Here is a 19,201-nt window from a genome sequence, read left to right as displayed (position 1 = left end):
GGTGAGTCTCTGAATAACTTACGCTGTATCTGATTTCAGTTTAGTGAAAATGTTGACAGAAGAAATCAATACAAGGGGTTTGGCTTGGGGGGGAAAAAAAAAAAGAAGCAGCAAAAAAAAACGAAAAGAAAGCATTTTGCACAGCACTTTCAAACTCCCAGGAGTTACATCAGACACTGAATGGAGTTGGTAACATAGTGCTCGATCTTAAATTACCATGTTTGAGGGCAGATGAAGACAGTTGAATACACAGTACATACAAAGTATACGCTGTATATTTATTAGACAGTACAAATCATTGTGCATTAATAAGGCAAAACATCAAGGCTGATTCAACTAGGAGTTTCAAGACCATTTTTGTTTACGATAAGATTAGCTACAGTGGGGTGATCAGGGAACCGGGAATCAATAAATAGAGTTTTCTTCCCCCCACTCATGGTTAAAGGAGACTAAGGACTGAGATTTATCCAATGGAGTTGCAGGTGGTGAGTTGACTTCAAACAAAACCATGTTCTTCTGGTCTTAGTCCCACAACTTTTTTTTTTTTTTTAAAGAAAAAAATATTTGCAACAATGAATCCACTTCCTTTTTTCTTGCTGTTTTGGTTAAGCAATTCACATGATTCTGTTGATGTCAGAGTTAAAAATGCAAAGGTTTGGTAAACTTGCACTGCATAGTCATGAAAGCCCTAGTTTTGACGTTTAAAAAAAAAAATAAATACACAGACTGGAAGCTTTACAAGTTGTCCAGGAGTACATGAATCATTTCACTGCACCAAGCCTTTTCAGCAGTTTCTTGCCTTTGGAAAGCAGCCCCTTTTTCTTTTTCGAGGACATATCCCTGCCTCTCCCGGGACTACCAGAACCCATAGGTGACGTAGGTGACCCAGAATGGAGATGAACTGTGGGGGATGGTGCTCTCCGTGATGTACCTGTATTCTCAGGAGGAACCTATTAGGTACATTGTTATAATTTATTGGATGTTTGAAAGCTTAAAAGCTGTTATCATTAAGAAAGTTGGTAACATCACTTCTCCCATTACCCACTTAAACAAAAGGACTGGTTCCTGTCATCTTTGTGGCTTAAAATGCCGTATGGGCATATATACATAAACTGAGGAAAAAGTACAGGCAATAGAAACCACTCCAGTAGAGCCCTGTTCTGGATATACTTTTGTAAAGAAAGAGTTGGGTACACTTGTTTTGCCATAGTTCTGGCCACAAATCTGGTTTTGGTTTTGCATTTTAGTACTCTGGTAGTACAAAAATGAAGAGGGATAGTTGTGGCTATAGATTTAAGAAAAAGAAATATGTTAATTGCTACAGATTAGCACGCTATAGAGCCAAACTTTTCGGAAGAAATTACTTAAAAATGCTGCATAATCACTTGGTTTTGTAATGTCCTTTAAATGCCTTTTCTTTAAAATTGGCTAGCAAACTTTATTTACATATTTGAGAAGATGGCACACTGGCTTTAAAAAAAAAAAAAAAAAGAAAAGAGGAAAAGAAAAAGCTAAAATGAACCTTAATTGCAATCAAAGAAAGCTTAAAGACCCTGACTGCTTTGATGTGTATGCTGCAGCTATGAGGTTGCTGAATGAAGGTGAAGCCATACGATAGATGACAGCATTCCTAAATATTTTAACAGCAATTTTTTTTTTTTTCAATCAGCAAAAGCACTTGAATGAAAACGCTAAAACTACTCATACTCAGCCTATCCTAACTACAGTGCCCAGCTGGCAAAAGGTGATACTATCAATTAAAATGATATTTTCATAGTAGAATCCATGCCTTAGGGACCCTGTTATCCTGTAGTTCAAGTTAAAACATCAGCAATTTACGGGCTTGTGTGCAACAGTAAGGTAAGCAAAGGGGCTTCAAGCCTACTTTGATTTTAAATCAAGGTCTAAGTCTAATGAAAAAAAAAAAAACAACTTGATAAAGCACCCCAACGTACACCTGAAGATACCATGTGTGTAGTCTAATGCATTCAGTGAGCTGCATGGTTCGTACCGAGACGTTTATTGCATTGGTAAACCAAACAGTTGCCAACGTTTCAAACGTGCACTTTCTAGGAAAATGCGTGTGAATTGTACCATATGAAGGGATTTTTTTCAGAATCCTTGAATAGTTGGTCTTAGGCAAACCGGAGCATAATCGATTGTGGAAAACACATTTTAAGGCAGACAATTTGTAGCTATGTTTGAGTGTAAGTAGTTTCAAAACCAACTATACCTTTGTAAACTGCGGTAGGTACCAGCTTACGTGCCATTGTACCTTCTTTAAGGGTTGGGGGTGTTGTGCTTTTCTCTTGGTATAGGAACTTGGAATTTTTACATCCCAGGTTGGCTAACAATGCAATATGCAGCTTTTGTTTGTAGGGTAGTTAGACATCAAACTCTCCTTTCTATGTAAACATAAACATTTAGCTCGTGAAGAAATATGTTCCAAACGTTGACCTTCATAAAGTGAGGTCTAATTGACTCGTTTCTAGGTATTCCTTTTTAAAGGATTTGTCTCCTAAAAAAGTTGACTAGACATAGTGAAAGCTTACAGCCTGTCCTTCTCTGGCCAAGGATTTTGGAGACATATTTCTTTTTTTCCCCCACAATTCAGTTTCAAGACTTGCATTAGAGAGCCAGGTAGCTTTAATTGAAATCTCTACTGGTATCTTCAGTTGCTCACTTACGTGAAGGCTACATTGCCTTATTAAGGTGTGAAATGAACACTCTTCTTCTGTTTCCAAGCAGATGAGCAAAGAAATAAAAATATATATAAAATATATAATATATAAAAGTATTGCAGTGATGAAACAAAACCAAAAATGAAATACTCTAAACACGATTACTCTTTCATAAAAGAGAAGTCTCTGGCCAAGTAACTAATGCCAGTCGGATCAGGAAGTCATAAGGATTAAGAGATGAACACTGCCAATCGGCTGCAGTTACAATTTGTACTTTAAGGAATGCTTGTAACGGTCTTTCGTCCACAAGAACTTTCGCTTTCATCTAGATACCGCACATAGCAAGGGTGGTTTAGAAGGTAACTGCTTTCACCAGGGAAAAGCTGCTTAAATCAAATTGTGATTGACTGGACTGCAACCAAATGGGAACCTGAGTTCCTGCGTTTCCGAACGAGCTACGGAAGGCTAAGTCACATCAGTTTTCCTTATGTTTTGTTTTATGTATTTGAAAGTTAATTTGAAATGGGCAAATGGATTTAAAACGTTAAAAGTAATGTCTAAATTATAAATGAGAGGGAATGGAATGAAAAATAAAAATTTTAAGTTTTTCTTATTCGGTTGCTTACCCTTTTTGCTTTTGTACGCGTCGGGGTGTCGTGAGCATATCGCGAGGGTGCATCGGAAAGATAGACTTCAACATCATCAGGCACTTCTTCAAGGAAGTTGGAAGGAACCAGCCCCTTTTGTCCGTTAAGTTCACCCTGCGACATGATGAAAATTCCAGTGAATGTTTTAATTAAAGCCAATGTAGGGTCCCGAGAAGGTAAGGAAGTACTTTTGCCTGTTCCAGAGCCAGTGAGGAAGAGGAGATAGATACCCATCTGAGGTGACCTGGGACCTTAAGAGCTTACACACTTTTGAAGATCACAGGAGGCAGTGTGCGTAAGGGAGAGCAGGTGAATCCCTGTGTTCTCTATGTGCAACAGAGAAGTGGGAGCTGAATTCCCACAGTGTCTAGACTTGGCTCCTTAGGAGCAACAGGCACGTGTGGTGCCAGGCTGCACAACCTAAAGGTGCTCTGAGGTGATCAAATTACTCCTCGGGGACTCAAAGGAGGTCACTTTTAAAACACATCTGAAAGAGACAGCTGGGCCTGTTTTCCATGGCCAATACAGCATGGGCATGGGAAATGGAAGTTCAACATGCAGCTTGGCAGCTACTGTCAGCTTGAAGAGGGTTCAGCTGGGCAGGCAATGCTGGAGTAGTGTCTGCCATGGTTAAACTCTTCTGAGAGGAAGGACAAAGCAGTGTGGTCAGTTAACTAGTGCTTAAAAGATGACTGTTTTATGGATTTGTGTCAATCCAATAACCTTGTTTTTCTCCCCTGTGAAATGCCTTACCTGTAACAAGTCATTCACAGGGCTGAAATACACATTTTCCAGCAAACCAAAGGAGAAAAATATTACTTATAAAATGCCAGAGGCAGCTCTGAGCTGCATGAACACAGTCCCTAAAAACATGTGGCAAGAGTGAACCTTCTTCAGTGCCGTACAATTTCCTCCAGCTCCCGAGAGTTTCTCGGGTTCCGTTGCAGCCCCTGCAGCAGCGGGAGCTGAGGCCGGTTCGCGTCCCGGGTCTGGGTGTGACCTCCGCCTCCCCGGCACAGACCCGGAGCGGTGGTGCTAACCCCGCTGTGCCAGTGCCTCCAGGCACGCCACTGCGGCTGGCAGTTTTGTTAAATTAGGATCACAGCTATTCCCACAGCAGAACGAGCTGGAATTGCAACCTGAAACCCTGCCCAGGCTGTCCCTTAACGATGCGTGCTGGTGAGGGTGGCTCTGATGCTTTGTAGCAGTTTGGAGTGACCAAAGAGAAGCCAACTTACATAGTAAAATCCATCTTCATCAATGTCACCAAAGACAGTAATGATGTCCCCTGTGCAGAAGGTCAGCTCAGCCTGCAGAAAAAGGAATACATGACAGTGCGTGTCTTGTTAGCCAAAGGTGAACGTTTTCGTTATTAACAGTAAATCCATTAATATATTTCCCTCTCCTTCATGTTAAGACATAGTTGGTGACGCTGAGAGAGAGAGCAAAACATTTTTTTCTTGGTTTTGAATTTACTTATTTATTTTTTAGCTTGCTAAATCTAGCACCTCTCCCACTAGGTTCTAGACAGGCCCAAGACTCCCTGCGACAAATGAGCTGAGTGCAACCAGACCTTGGAGATACTCAGAACTTATCTGTGTGAAGCCTTGAACCACCTGAACAAACTTTGAAGCTTTGAACTACATGGCTTCAAAGGTCCCTTGAAGTCAATCCTTCTCAGAGGGGATACGGATCAGGTCCATTCTCTGTACTGAGCTGAGCACTGGGACTAACGGATACAGGAACAGGTGAGACTGCTTTTCCTGAAACACAAAGTTCCTGAACTAAAGTTGTGGAGCTATACGGGATTCTGTTCAACAAAGGCTTCGTAACAGGCATCTCCAGTCTCTGATCTGCAGACAGGGTACTGGGCTCTTTTTGCCTGTGGTTCAAATGTAATTTAATTCATTTTTTTAAACTTATTTTTAATTTCCTGCAGCCACAGGAAAGAGAGAGAACAAATAAAATGTTTGCAATATTATCAGTACAATTTGTTTGATTTGTTGCCCGAACTACTTTGAAACACCATAATTTAGATTTCGTTCAGTGAGAAATATAAGACAAATCTGACTGAGTTTTAAAATACCAACTCCCATATATTTCAAAAGTCACTTTCTTCTTAAAAAAACCCCAAATTGTTCTACAACTCACCAATTAAAACCAACATTTCAAAGGATACCTGAGGAAGCTCCTACATATGCAGTATTTTTTGAGACCTTTGAGCATACCCTGACATTCTCACCACAACGCGTATAGGAATGAAAATTGCACCAAATCCTGAATGAGGGACTTACCATGTAACATTGAAGGCAATGCAAAAAGTGATTCTATTGTTGCTGGTAACGAATATGGAGAGATGGGAGATTGCATGTAGGTCAATGGAAGATAAACTCATAATGAAGATCTAACTAATGGTCAGCTGTTATTTTAAATGAAGCTAATGCTCAGTTAAGATACACTTACACTGTGACAAGAAAAAGATTACAGGTAAGACATACAGTCACAAAAGCTCAGTCGCATCTATTAAGAGAAAAAAATCATAGAATCATAGAATGGTTAGGGCTGGAAGGGACCTTAAAAGGTCATCTAGTCCAACCCCCCTGCAAGGAACAGGGATATCTCCAACTAGATCAGGTTGCTCAGGGCCTCATCCAACCGGGCCTTGAACGTCTCCAGGGATGGAGCATCCACCAATAAATACAATATGTTATGAATGCTGCTCTACTATTCTCTATTATTCCACTTTGAGTTGCAAAGGTAGGGTTGATTTTTGGAGGAAGTGTAGGTTACAGAGACTTCAGAGTGTGTGTCACCAGCAGCTTGTCGGCATGAGCTAGGACGCTTCTCAAAAATAATCATGTTCTTATGTGGAAACATACAAAGGAAATTAAAAAAAAATAATTCCTTACTATTTGTGACTTTGTGCTTTTTTCTTTATAGACTTTTGTTATATACATGTGCATACTCATATATTGCACAACATATATCCATACTGACTGTATAACGTATGGACCCACATTAAATAAATCCTAAAAAGGATATTCCTTGATTTTGTTTGAACAAGAACCATAAATCTACTTGCACACAAGTCATAAGCTTGTCATATACATCTGCCTGAAAACACTTGGCCAATGCTTGCAATTCTGAACATTTTTCTTCCCCCACGTCCAATGTAGATGTAGAACAGCTCTTGTTGATACCAACTATGTTATGGCTCCATACATGGCAAACACAGCAAATAGTTCTGTCAGTACCTCGACGTCAACGTTTGGAGAACTTTCTCTTGGATCGTAATCGTACAGTGCCACCATCCGTCTCGTCGACACTGAATGTTGTCTGCCGCTCCGTCTGTTCCTTTCTGTTCCGATCACAAGGAGAGGAAGGGAAGGAAAGCTATCAAAGTTATTTTGAAAAGAAAAACAAGGTGCAACTTTTCCCCACGTCATTTTCACAACAGTGCAGTAACAGTGTTGATATTTCTCTAGCACAGTGATAAAAGGTCACAGATTATCAAACCTATTAAAACAGGTAAAAGTTTCAAAACCACGTCTGTTTCATAAATAATTTTTTAACACTTGGCTTGCCTTCTTTATTCGAAGCCATTTTCAGCCATTCTTGGTTGTAAGAATCAGAGGTTACCAGGGTTTACAAAGCCAAACAGTCAAAATTCGTGTTTGTTTCATTTTATTCAAACTTCCACATTTACTGTCTATTCCCTTCCCCGCTCCTAATCACAAGGAACTTTGTGCCTGGGATTATTCTTCAACTTTCTGCTGGGAGACTGGAAGGAGAAACAGACACTCTCAGCTGTCCCAAGACAAAAGAGACTACCTGTTAGGCAAGCGGTTTGCAATATTTTCAAGACTGACTACAGAAACGCATTCTCCAGTACTGTTTAATTTTACAAGTTTCCTTTGTGGGGAACAGAAGGAAAGGAGTAAAATTTGCAATTTCCAGGAACCGCGTGGAATGTTTATTGATTGATATTAAACATTTACGGAGAAGTCCGAAATGGGCTTCATGTGAAAGTCGAATGACAGTAGCATGGTTCTTGTGGATGGTTGCTGCAGCAAGAGAAACATGCTTGTTAGTGCTGCTCGGAGACAGGCACTGGGGGGGGTCTGATGAGCGCTGTGCGGTGTGCCAGGAGCCCTGGGGTTCGGAGCACCCTACGGTTGTTCCGGCAGGAGGGGGAACATTAACGCTCGGCTAATGTAGGAGCAACTACTCAGTGTAGCATGCACTCTCAGCTGTCACGTCACCCACCAGCTGGCACTGGAGCATTCACTCAGAGGAGATCACTTACTTTTGCAGTGGGTGGTTTGGAGTAATTTTCCCAGCTACCAATGCAAGGGATTTACACAGAGCACAAGGAGAGACCCAAAATAAAGACACGGACTGTAACAGACGCGGGACCCAATCCCCCAAAGCCTGGATCAACCCATACCTAAATGATTGTCTCAGAGAAGCACTTTCCACTTTGAAGTACCTCTCTGGGGCAAGACTTGCCTGCTCTTCAGGGTCAAGGGCCCCTCTACCACCAGGAAAAGAATCCAAAAAGGACCCTATACGTAATTGCTATGTGATAGTATTTTCCGACTTCTGGATTCCAAAAGTTCAAAGGCATAAAAAAAATCAATCTAGACAGCTCAAATCATTTCAGCTAATTTACAGCTTGAATCAAATTATTGGTTCTTAGCACAGACCTCTTTTAGACTTTCTGGATCTGCGGTGTACAGAGCGTGTGCTCTCTTTGAAACGGTCACAGCTGACTTCAGGAAAGGAATGCATACAAATAAAAGAAGAGAAGATATGAAGCTGTTCAAAGTTCTGTTTTTAAGGATTTAATGTGGGCAAAGGATTAAGAAAATGACAGTCATATGAACACAGTATGTAAAGTGTCTGATATGACATTAAAAATATGAGTAACGATAAAAGACAGACTGGCAATTGGAGCCTGCTCCTGCGAAAAATCCACGTGGGCAGCCTCTGTGACAGCAAGGGTCTGAGCACGTGGATCTGTGCTGTTCATAATTTTTATTTGGTTTAAAATTAAGCCAAACTAACTATTCTTTCCAAATCCATTAGTACAAGTGTTTGCTGTTTTTTGTTTTTTTAAATAGCTAACAATTTAAATCTGTATTAAAGAGAAAATACATGACACTTTTAAAGTGCTGTAATATTTAAAGGTGAACTGCTGGGGGTAGGTTGCTAACAGCTCGCTCAGAAACATCCCAGAACAAAAAGAATTGCTTAAAAATGTACGGCAGGGCAACATTTCTGTCACAAATTGCCTCTCCCTCTTTCCAAGATAAAGACTTTGTGATTTCTCAGCTATTTCAGGAGACACTGCTAGTTGAGCACAACAAAAATATCCAATTATATTTGCAAAACATGACTGTCAGACAGCCAAAACATTCAAATTCTGAGGCGTTGTGTAGATTAGTGGTTTCATTTTCACAAGTGTTCTGTATCAAAAACTCGCTGACTTTGGCAAGAACCGAGAGCACTGAGCAGTAAGTTTCAACTGTAGCTGTTGAGGAAGATGATGGTTTCTGCACCCACATGTGACCTCACTGATAGAAACAGACACCCTGAATCCCATCGGGCCCCCCGTTGTGCTTACAGATGTGCCTAGAGCGGGTTTGGTATCCCGTTATAGACTTCGCGTGACGCAGACCGGTGCTGTAAGGACTGCACGTGCAGAGTAATGCTGTAGGCAGCCAACCGGGTCAGGCACATCCGTAGGTCCCACTGTGTGCCTATCCCAAGTTTTTGTCCTACAAATGTACATGTAGGGGTAGGTGACTATACCTAGAGGAGCAGGTGGGCAGCGGGGTTTACAAGAGCATGTGAGTGGGAGTATTTGTTGTATTTCTGTGGCATAAGTAAATAAATACACAGATTTGAATTAAGAACTCAACTAAGCATTTAAGAACTTAGATCATCCTTCCCTTTCATGGACAATGGAGAATTTTAAAATATCTCAGTATCTTAAAAAAAAAAAAAACAAAAAAAAACCAACAAAAAATAATTTAGTTTTGTTTTAACAGTAACATTTACTAATATGATTTTGGAAACGATAAGGTTTTATTCAATCTATGAAAACAATTGTGGAAGATTTCCTTATTTTTTTAGCAACCACTTTTACAGTTCACTTTTAAACAGGACTGAACCAATTTCAGCCCTTTATACTCTCTGAATCATGTTGAAGATTTTAAAACATATTGAGATAGTTGTATGAAATTTATTTTTAGAAAGAAATCAAAGTTAAGATACTTTCATCGTGCATCTGTGCACAACATTGAACCAATGATGTAACACAATTGGTTCACAACACAGAATTGTTTGGCCAAACTCTGCTTTTTGAAGGGTTTGTTATTGCAATATCCATAAAATCTCATAATATATAGCGCTATCCCAAATGAGATTACACATAACCCTTTGCCACCATCCCTTTAAATTATTGGTAAAGTAGGAAAATGTAGAAGAGTAAAAATAACAACAAATAAGTGATTCTTTTTATGCTTTGCAGCAGTGAGCATATCACAAAGCACCTCAGCACAGCACACTCCAAAGCACAGGGATCATGTTCTGTGTCTACAAATCTTTCAGGTGACAAAAATATTTTTTTTTTAAATAAGAAAAGAAATTAATGAGTGGAGTGGTGAAGATACAAGTCCTCCTTTGCAGCAAAAGATGTGACCAAGATTAAGTATTAGTTGAATAAAGTCATCCAGATACTGACACAGAATGTATCCCATGGTGTAGTAAATTGCTGTAAAATTCAGATGCATCTGCGTGTAATAAAAACAAAGGCAAAGCAGATCCAGCCAAGTTAATAGCACCAAAAAATTAAGAGAAGTGAAGCATATCTCTTTTTCCTTACCAATTTTTTCAACTGGTGTGTTCAAAGGAAGAAAGCCTTGTTTTAGAAGCTGATCCATCATCTCTTCATCATCTGCTTGGATCTCAGAGACCATATTACACGGGATAAGGCCAATTCTTGTACAGGTTTCTCCACGATAAAATCCATCAGCATCTTTGTCCCCATATACCTGTTATTCAAAGAGTGATAATGTTGGTCAATAAAGATTTTAGCATTTCGGAAATTTAATACAAGCTAAATAATTACTAAAGCATAGACAGGTCACTAGAGTTTGGATATGGAATTATATTTGGTTTTGACTACTCTGACTTATGTTACAAAACTGGAATTGTTATGTTAATTTGAATTATGACTGCAGATACATAAGCAGAATTTGGACTTCTTTTGGTAGCAGTGAAATGCACCAAGAGTGAGAGTCACCATTAAATGTCTTCAGTTTCTCCCTGTGCTGAGCCAAAAGTATACTTAGTGGTTTACACTCACGTTTACGGAATTACTCACATGGCACCATTTTTGGTGCCATATGAACTATATTCGAATTGAAGTATTTGTAAAACTGTGCCAAGTGTTGTTACTTTGAATAGAACAGCTTGTATATGATTAAAAAATGCCTATCTAATACTTAATATACTTGATATATGTACTTACTCAAGCTCTGCTATTGTCTTTCCAGAAAACATGAACTAAGATACAAAAATAGCCTGAATTTTAATCAATAAGAACAGGTAAATCCAAAATTTCTCTTAAATTCTAAAAATACCGTCAATTCATAAAGGCTACTAATAATACAAAGGCCTAGACCCAGGACTGTACTAAACAAAAATGATGTTCTTAAGGCCAAGCTGAGTTTAGATTGTTCCTTGTTTAGGCTCAATCGTTTTTTTCTTTTTTTTTTTTTAAAAAAAAAAACACAACCACAAAACCACACAAACAAATCCCTTCAGTTCAAATCAGAGTTCATTAAAAATGACAGTGGAACAACCCCAACTTTCTAGAGCAGGAAGGTTTTTCAGTTTTAATCACTATATATCCATGACTTACCTGGCACCACTAATACTTCACACAGTACAGCATATGTGACCGTAACACATGTACAGGACAGACTTCATACAGCTTGTGGTGGAACTGGCCCTCCACCATCCCACTGCTCAGGTAACGCACGAAGAGTATTTTGAAAATGCAAACTAATTCAACTTCACAACAATTTGATGAAAAATTCAAAGCAGCAGATCATATAGCAATCACCATGGTCCCAAATATAAAATAAACATCACTAAGAATAAACATCTGATGTGGAATCTCTCTAGACTTTTCAGTGACAAACATGTACACGTTTGTGAAGAAATAATTAAAATTCCTGAGTGAAATGAACATTTTTGATAAGAAAAATAAGCTCTTAAACAAGTTCCATATTTTTGGCATAAATCTTCTATCACGTAAGGAGGTAAGCAAAATACCTAACAAAGTATTTAACATTAAAAAATGGGGATTTACATGATGGACATTTGTGTTAGGATCCAGTCCAACGCAGTGGAAGGAAGTCAGTATTTTAATAGCTTAAGTTAGCGTTTTATGTGTAACAAATGAGACAACAATTTTTTCAGGTTCTGTTTCAGATCACAAAGAAATCTCCATGACCCTTGGACTACCAGCAGCTGTTCCTTCTGCCTGTCTCACTTCTGCCCATTTGGCACCAGATCGGTAAGACACAAGGCTGCAGGAGGAGATGCTTACATTTGCTGATTCAACAGAAAAATCCGCTAGCTTTTTAAAATCAGATCAGCAAACTAAACAAATTTGCCTTGCAGCTGCACAATCAGAAGATGAGGCAAGCTGGGATACAAGACGTGGCTAAAACCATTGCCGGAGCCCAACGCTGTCCCCATCACCTGGAACAGGGCCGATTTGTCTTCAGCGCCGCGTTTAAAGGCAGCTTGTGTCGTTTACACCAAACAGTCAGAAAAGGGAGAGGTTTTCCCAGCTCCAGAAGAGGATGACTCTGGGAGAAAAATACCTGACTTCTGGACTTTAGTTAATCTTAAGTGTATACTGCCTGGGAGTGTCCAGCCTTTAAAAAGTTACAGCAGCTCTGGTAGGTATGAACGTACAAAACTAAGCGCTTTTGTGGTACCTTTGCAGATAAGAGGACACCTTCTCTGAAGCCTGCACGTCTTGTGGCAATGCGCACAGAGGGCTTCGGAGTAATGATTTTGGTCTGAGCACCTAAGTCTCAAATTGAGTCTGGCCCTATCTATCTATAGCAACTTTGAGATTTTCGCCCAGTATCTAATTCTTTTAAAGCCATTACCACTAGAAATTAGGTTCCAGAACCAGTAAGATTTACAGTCTGACCCTCTGGAGCTAAAAAAAACTTGGAGTCTAGGCACACAAGTTGCTTTCTCCACTGGGAACAAAGGAGACCCTGTTTATGAAACTGGGTCCTTTGTTTCCCTTGTTTTCAGATCCCACCTTAATGATCTGTCCTTCTTTAAATGGCAGCTCTTCTTCTGCAGCATCAGGATTTGGGGACATTGTCAGTGGATCGTAGTCAAAGAGTGCAACAAATATACGAGTAGATATATCCTCTGTGCCAGGATCTGTTTCTGATTCTTCATATATATCTGGAGAAAGATGGTCATGACCACCATAGCCATCTATGAAAGAAAATTCAGAAAAGAACTATTCAATAATACAAGTTGGCCTCATCTTTCAACTATTTCAGGTCATATTTGAAAAATATTTGGCATTTCAGTTTTCAGAAAAAAAACCACAATAACTTAATGGATATCCTATTAAGCTTGGTGGTTTTGTTTTTGTTTGTTTTTTTTTTTTTAATTAGCAAGGTGTTATTTTTTTTTAAAAGCATATACAATCTGCATGCACTGAGTGTGGTGTTGATCTCCTACACCACACTGACATTTACACATGTGAACATAGCTCAGGTAAGAAGGCAAGTTTTTTAGGTTTGCTAGAGTTGGCCATAAATGAATGAAGCATGTTAAGAGTGACATACTGATGAGTCTGATAGGCTTTATCATTACTGCAAAAATAACCATGCTTTGGATCCACCTGTTTTCCAGCACAGCTGCTTCTGCTCTTCATGGACACAAGAAAGCACATCCCAGCTGTGTTGACATACCATGTTTTAGGTACCAGGTTTAAAACATGGTTATAACCTCTTCTCTCCAGATAGGCAAGAAGAAATATATTTCAGTAGTGTTAGTTATGCCAGGGTTGGAACTACACTGCCTATGATTTTGTTTAAACACAGTCAATAGTTAACATAGCCAGCAGTGCCCCAAACACTAACAAGATGTGTTAAAATCCAGGAGGAATGGTTAGCTATGGCTGCATTTAACCATAAGCTCATTAGGAAAAATCATCCATGAATATCACAAAACTTGACAGTGAACTCAACTCTGTCCTCTGCAAGGTACCAAATCAATTAGGACATAAAAAATGAGGACTGATGTTTTGTCTCATACATCTTTCAGACTTTTCAAATGACCTGGAGAATACATTTAGTTTATGATTCAACAACATACTTAAGGATGGACTTTGGCAAAACTGAATTAGAGAATTAGGCCCAAATGGCTAACAATGAGTGTTTTGATTGACGGGTTTCAAAGGCTTTTGTTTTGAAAGAGCATGTGGCAGTGCGTTCCCAAAAACAGGCTCTTTCAAGACATACGAAGATCAAGTCCCGAAAAACAAAGCCCTCAAAATCACAAGTCACTTCTGAAAAACTTGGCTTATTGTGCAAGTCCTGCTAACTTCAGTGGGAGTCACGTAATTTTGTTCTTTGGTGAATCAATACTTATCATCCAACTTACAAGATCTTTCACCATAAATAAATTGACAAAATGAAGTTATGAATTACAATGAAAATGTAGTTCAACTATATCCAAATTTTTCCTATTTTTGTATTAATACATTTTTTACTCTAATCACCTCTGACAAATTAAAGACTCTCATTTTTGGTAATAGTTTGAACATTCAATATGGAACATTTTAGACATAATTCCTCTTCTTGCCTCAACATCAGATGCATTTTATTCAACATTTGATATTTTTAAACTACCAAAAAAATTTTCAGAGGGTCACAGCTTTAAGGGAACAGCTAGTAACTCTTGGGTCCAGAGTGCAAGAAAGACTGTGAAGAGGGAAAAATGCAGAACAGCAAAAGGGAAGGGAAAAATTCCAGCCAAGAAGCTTTAGGCAGGCACGAAGCACAGAAAGGAAGTGTGGGAGAAGGGCACATGTGGGACAGAAAGCAATGGGACACAAAGGATGGGATTCTTCTCTGTTTTGTTCTCCTTCCACAGTCAGGCTGCAGTCATTCAGTGGCTGATAGCCAGGCCCACCAGGCAATGTAAAACAGGTGGGTTAAGGGGTGGTTTTTTTTTTTTTTTTTAACTAAAAATAACAATTTTTGCATCCAACTCCAACTGCAGTTAATGGGGGTTAGGTGCAAACGGGATTTCTAGCCAAACGTGTCTCTGTTATAAGCACTGGCCTGTAACAATCTGACTCGGAATAGTCATGTTTGCTTCCGTGAACCAGAAAGCAAATAATCTCTCGATTAGCTCTTTGCCCAATTATTCTTTCAAGAGGTATATATGTATATCATACATATACACGTACACACACATAATTGTGGATGTAAAATCTTTGTCTTTCTGCAGCCAGCCAGATTCCCAACAAATGCACAGTTGGGAATTCCTGAGCTGTACACCGCTGTACACGAGCTGATGATCTGGTTGTAGGTCAGTCAGACATGTTTGCTTTGAAACCCAACATTAAATTATGATTTACCTAAACTGTCAGGGCCCCTTTCGTTTCATTTCAGATATAAACAAAACCCTAATGTGTTTCTTAGCTCTGTATATGGCCTGGGCTGCTTTCATGGGTTGCGTTAGACGCTTCGATTCACTGTGTTATGAGCTAATGAAAACTGAGTTGTTGATCATGTAATGATTTCTGTGTGGATGAAGCAACAAATACTATCAGTAGTGGGTATAATTGCCTTACTCATGCAATAGAAGTTTGTCGTTATGATGCAATTATTCCTAAAATCAAGAACAATTTTTGTCTTCACCGAGTGACACAGCCAAAGTCCTGTGTGGTCACTGAAAAGACCTTGAATTTTTGTTTAGCCTAAGCCACAAATCAGAAAAATGTTTGGAAACTGCTTCCTATTATGGGACATTGGGTTGTGATATACCGGCTACTGCTCGTCCCTGTCCAGCCTATATGAACCAAGGGGAAATGTGGTCGTTTTGATGAATGGCTGTTCAGGAGTGTACAGTAAATACTGGCTGGCGTTAGTAGCAGCATAGCTTCAACAGAGGTTCATGCAATGCAGTGTGCTGGGACTCAGTCGAGTATGGAAGGTGGCTGCACAGCAGTTCCAGGACAGAGGACTACGGGCTGTTTGTCCCTTACAGCTAAGCTGGAGAGACTTACCTGCGAGCAGACAGGACTTAAGAGCTAGTTGCCCTGGCATTCTGCATTGCATGCAATGTTGTCATACAGAAACCGCGCTCGTTAACACGCAGCTCTACAACGTGTCTGTCACAAAGGATGAATAATGTTCGGCATACCGTATCTATAGTCAGAGGCCATGGTACGCTGCTGAGGCCATTTCTTGTGTCCACCAATGCTGCGATAATAAGCTTCTTCTTTTACAGGTGAAATATTTCCCTCACTACCTGACCCAGACCGACCGCCTTCACTGTTACTGTCCATTGTAATTTCTATGGAGAAAAAGGGAATGATCTATTAAAACATATTGTATCGTTGCCTTTGCGGAGGCTCCTGCGGGCAGGCTTTGCCTAACTTTTTTTTTTCCAACTTTCATATAGTAGGAAAGCTAAACACTGCATGAGCTTTGCCAGATGTCTCAGCCTCTAGAAATCCTTCTTCAGCAGGGGAATCACAGAAATGTGCAGCTCCTTTTTTTAAAGCATCTGAATTTTGTGTTTTTGAAAATCCATACAGCGTAAATATTGTTTGTTAGATCTTTGGATATGAATCGTCTTTTATTATGAGGTTTAAACAATCCTACCTGCCAGATCTGCAAGGTCAAGAGCACTGTAAACTGTGTTTCACCTTCTAAAGTATCAACCTAAAAACAAAAATTAATTAATTTACTTAAATCCTACCTGCAAGAAGATACTAATCCAAAGTATTTATAGATTAATGGAGAATATACCTCAAATAATTTAAATTCTGGAACATTTTGGAGAAAGGTATTATCATTCGAATCCTAAGAACTTTACAGTTTCAAAGGTCTTTCCCACTAATTTAACCTCCCGGAGCTGCCTTAAGAACTTCCCATTACTAAGTTACCCTTTAGCTGAACAACTCAGTAAAAACTCCAGGAACACATGTAAAGGAATAAGGTGATGCCAAGAAACTTGGAATCCATATTTTTGAGCTATATGCTGAGGCCAACAACAGTTTCAAGTATTTAAGCAGTCTAAACTTTGGCTGAATCATATTTACTTTCTTCTTTCCTTTTATTTCACTCCGCTTTTCACTTTGTGGTACTCCATATTACAATGACACAGCTGTAACAACTTCCTTCTTCAAAAAACGTATTTGCAGCTTTTATTCATGGGAAATTTCCTCTGTCAGTGGGAGTCCTGAACAGTGGGTTCAAGTTTATACAATGCTCTACTATATGCTTTTGGATGCCCTACTTTTACCACAAATTGTTTATCTGACCTTTTGATACCTTTCATATCTTCTAGATTTTTTTCCAGCAGGCTTACAGGAAGCAAATTTTGTGCAGAGTATTATCAAGTGTTTATAGTTGCTTCACTTATCCTCAGAGTCATTTATTACAGTATGATGCTGAAAGCAAGAAATAATGCACACATATCTTTCAGCAATTTTAATCACGTCTTTTAGTCAGAAATTAGAACTCTCGAACTCTAAGCCACATAAGGCCTTACAACAGCTTCACAGCAAATTTTTTTTTTTTTTGTTAGTTACTGTACATAATGCTCAGTAATGTTACTAGCATTAGACAATATTGCAATTTATTCCTAAGGGAACTTCCCAAAAGAGAATTTGTGGATTGTACATAATACCAATTCATTCTTTAAGCTACACTGCAAGAAATAAAATCTGATATTTTCTTTTCTGTTTAATTATCTGTTTGAGCACAGATTGACTATCAGAAATTAATTTCTGTATCTGATTCCTAAGCTGTTGGTACTGAACTACTGAACAGTGAAGTCATTACTTTGTGGCTGCTGTGTCCTAACTGCTGTTAGAAAGTGAGCTCTGATAGATTTAATCACTTCCCTTATTTTTTAATTAAAATGAAAACTAAAAGGAAACCCAAAAGATCAATTCAAACAAACCCATCTACTATCTAGCTATTTATAAAAAAAAAATGTTTTAGCAGATAATATAAAAGAAAGAACTTAGATACAAAACTTGCTTTAAGTAGTCCAAACATAAACCAGAAATCTTTACTCCTGAGAAAAAAAGGCTCCTTTCAGAGATAGAGGAAAAAAGACATGAAAATCTAACAATCTTCACACCATCATCTGAAAGCTATTTGTTTCAGTTAACAATAACCTGTCAATAGAAGCAAAAGAGTCTCCCTGGAGCTGATCCTCGTCCACACCGTTTTCAGACCAGTGTAATCCTATTGACATCTGTGAAGGCTATCCTGGTTTACACCAGGACGTGGGACGAGAATCAGGCCTCTGACCAGCCATGCTATATTGAAGACACTAAGAAAGTTTCACGCCCTACATCTGTGTGTGTTTCTGATCTATGGTTTCAACAATAATAATTGCTGTCTACTAGGTATCAAAATAATTGTCCCCACTAGGGGTATTTTGCTTTTAATTTACAGCACAGGCATTTTAGTGTGATTCCATGAGAAGGGAAAAATATTTAATATTTAAAACCAAAAGCATTCCTTAATGATCAGTCTCTTTCCTTCTGATAATCCCCATTTGTGACGCCTCTTACTCACATAAATGTCAGGTGAGAATTGCCTGACATTGCCTCCTTCTCCTCCTGTCGATGCCTACAGTATCCACAAATTAAAGTCCAGCTTAGGGACAGGAACTTGACCAACTTCACTTCTTTGTGGACTAAAGTTCTGCTAATAGCTCACAGAACTCTTTCTGTATTTGTTTTGCATGTTTCCTGATTTTCAGTGTGAATGTTTCTTACTTGTCAGTATAGAGTGCAAGTTTTAACAGATATGTATTTGTTCACAGTATCTTGATTCCATTATCTTTTCTGCACTACTTTTTGGATTTTCTGGTATACAGCAGCAAATATTTTAAGTCATAAGTAAACCAGAATAGGGACGATTCTGCAAGAAATATCAAATCTATATATGCAAGTTACATTTAACAGCTTCCATTTTTCCTGCTAAATTCCAAAAAGTAGTCAAGAAAATGGAAAGTGAATGCAAAATGAGAGTTGATTAATGGAGAGATGGATGGCTGAATGGATGACTGAATGGGTACATTTATTTTACTGATCATATAATAGCCTTCCTGCAAATGTCATCTTAGGTAAGATCTAACAATATCTAAGCTTAATGAAGCTTAGAAAAGCTCCAATACCCACTAAGTTCAATGAAAAGACTCCCAGTGATGTCAATGACTACTGATTCAGCCCCCTGTGAGACCCCAGAGCACTCATATTTAGATGGAGATGTTTTTAGTCCCGTTTCATCCCATTTAAACTAAGAGTAACCATGGTTCAAGACAAATGTCCGTTGTTTCTTTTTTAAGGACCACCTTCCCAACTCTGAGGCTGCCAAGAACGGAAATGCACCAATCTGTCCAACTAACCAATGGAAGGGACCAACATTGGCCGAGACCTTTGTGGCACTGCACTGCCATGAGAGGACCTCCGCCCTGCATGCTCCGCCCTTTCAGGCCGTCCTGCAGATGATGGATTACCTAAAAGCTAAAAAACAACAACAGAAAAAAACAGGTTTG

General features: G+C 39.0%; 1 protein-coding gene across 1 annotated transcript in view; it reads right to left on the bottom strand.

Moving 5' to 3' along the window:
- Positions 1 to 761: 761 nt before the first annotated feature.
- Positions 762 to 19,201, bottom strand: part of RIMBP2 (RIMS binding protein 2) — a 47,103-nt gene continuing 28,663 nt past the window's right edge. The window contains 7 exon segments of the mRNA XM_086623451.1: positions 762 to 950; positions 3,308 to 3,442; positions 4,567 to 4,638; positions 6,583 to 6,686; positions 10,218 to 10,386; positions 12,687 to 12,871; positions 19,052 to 19,169. Coding sequence (XP_086479577.1) covers positions 762 to 950; positions 3,308 to 3,442; positions 4,567 to 4,638; positions 6,583 to 6,686; positions 10,218 to 10,386; positions 12,687 to 12,871; positions 19,052 to 19,169 — 972 coding nt within the window.

Source organism: Tauraco erythrolophus, chromosome 19 (genome assembly GCF_009769465.1).
Source record: "Tauraco erythrolophus isolate bTauEry1 chromosome 19, bTauEry1.pri, whole genome shotgun sequence".
NCBI lineage: Eukaryota > Metazoa > Chordata > Aves > Musophagiformes > Musophagidae > Tauraco > Tauraco erythrolophus.
The sequence above is the reverse complement of the archived record's forward strand: the minus strand, read 5'-3'. Positions and strand labels throughout refer to the sequence as shown.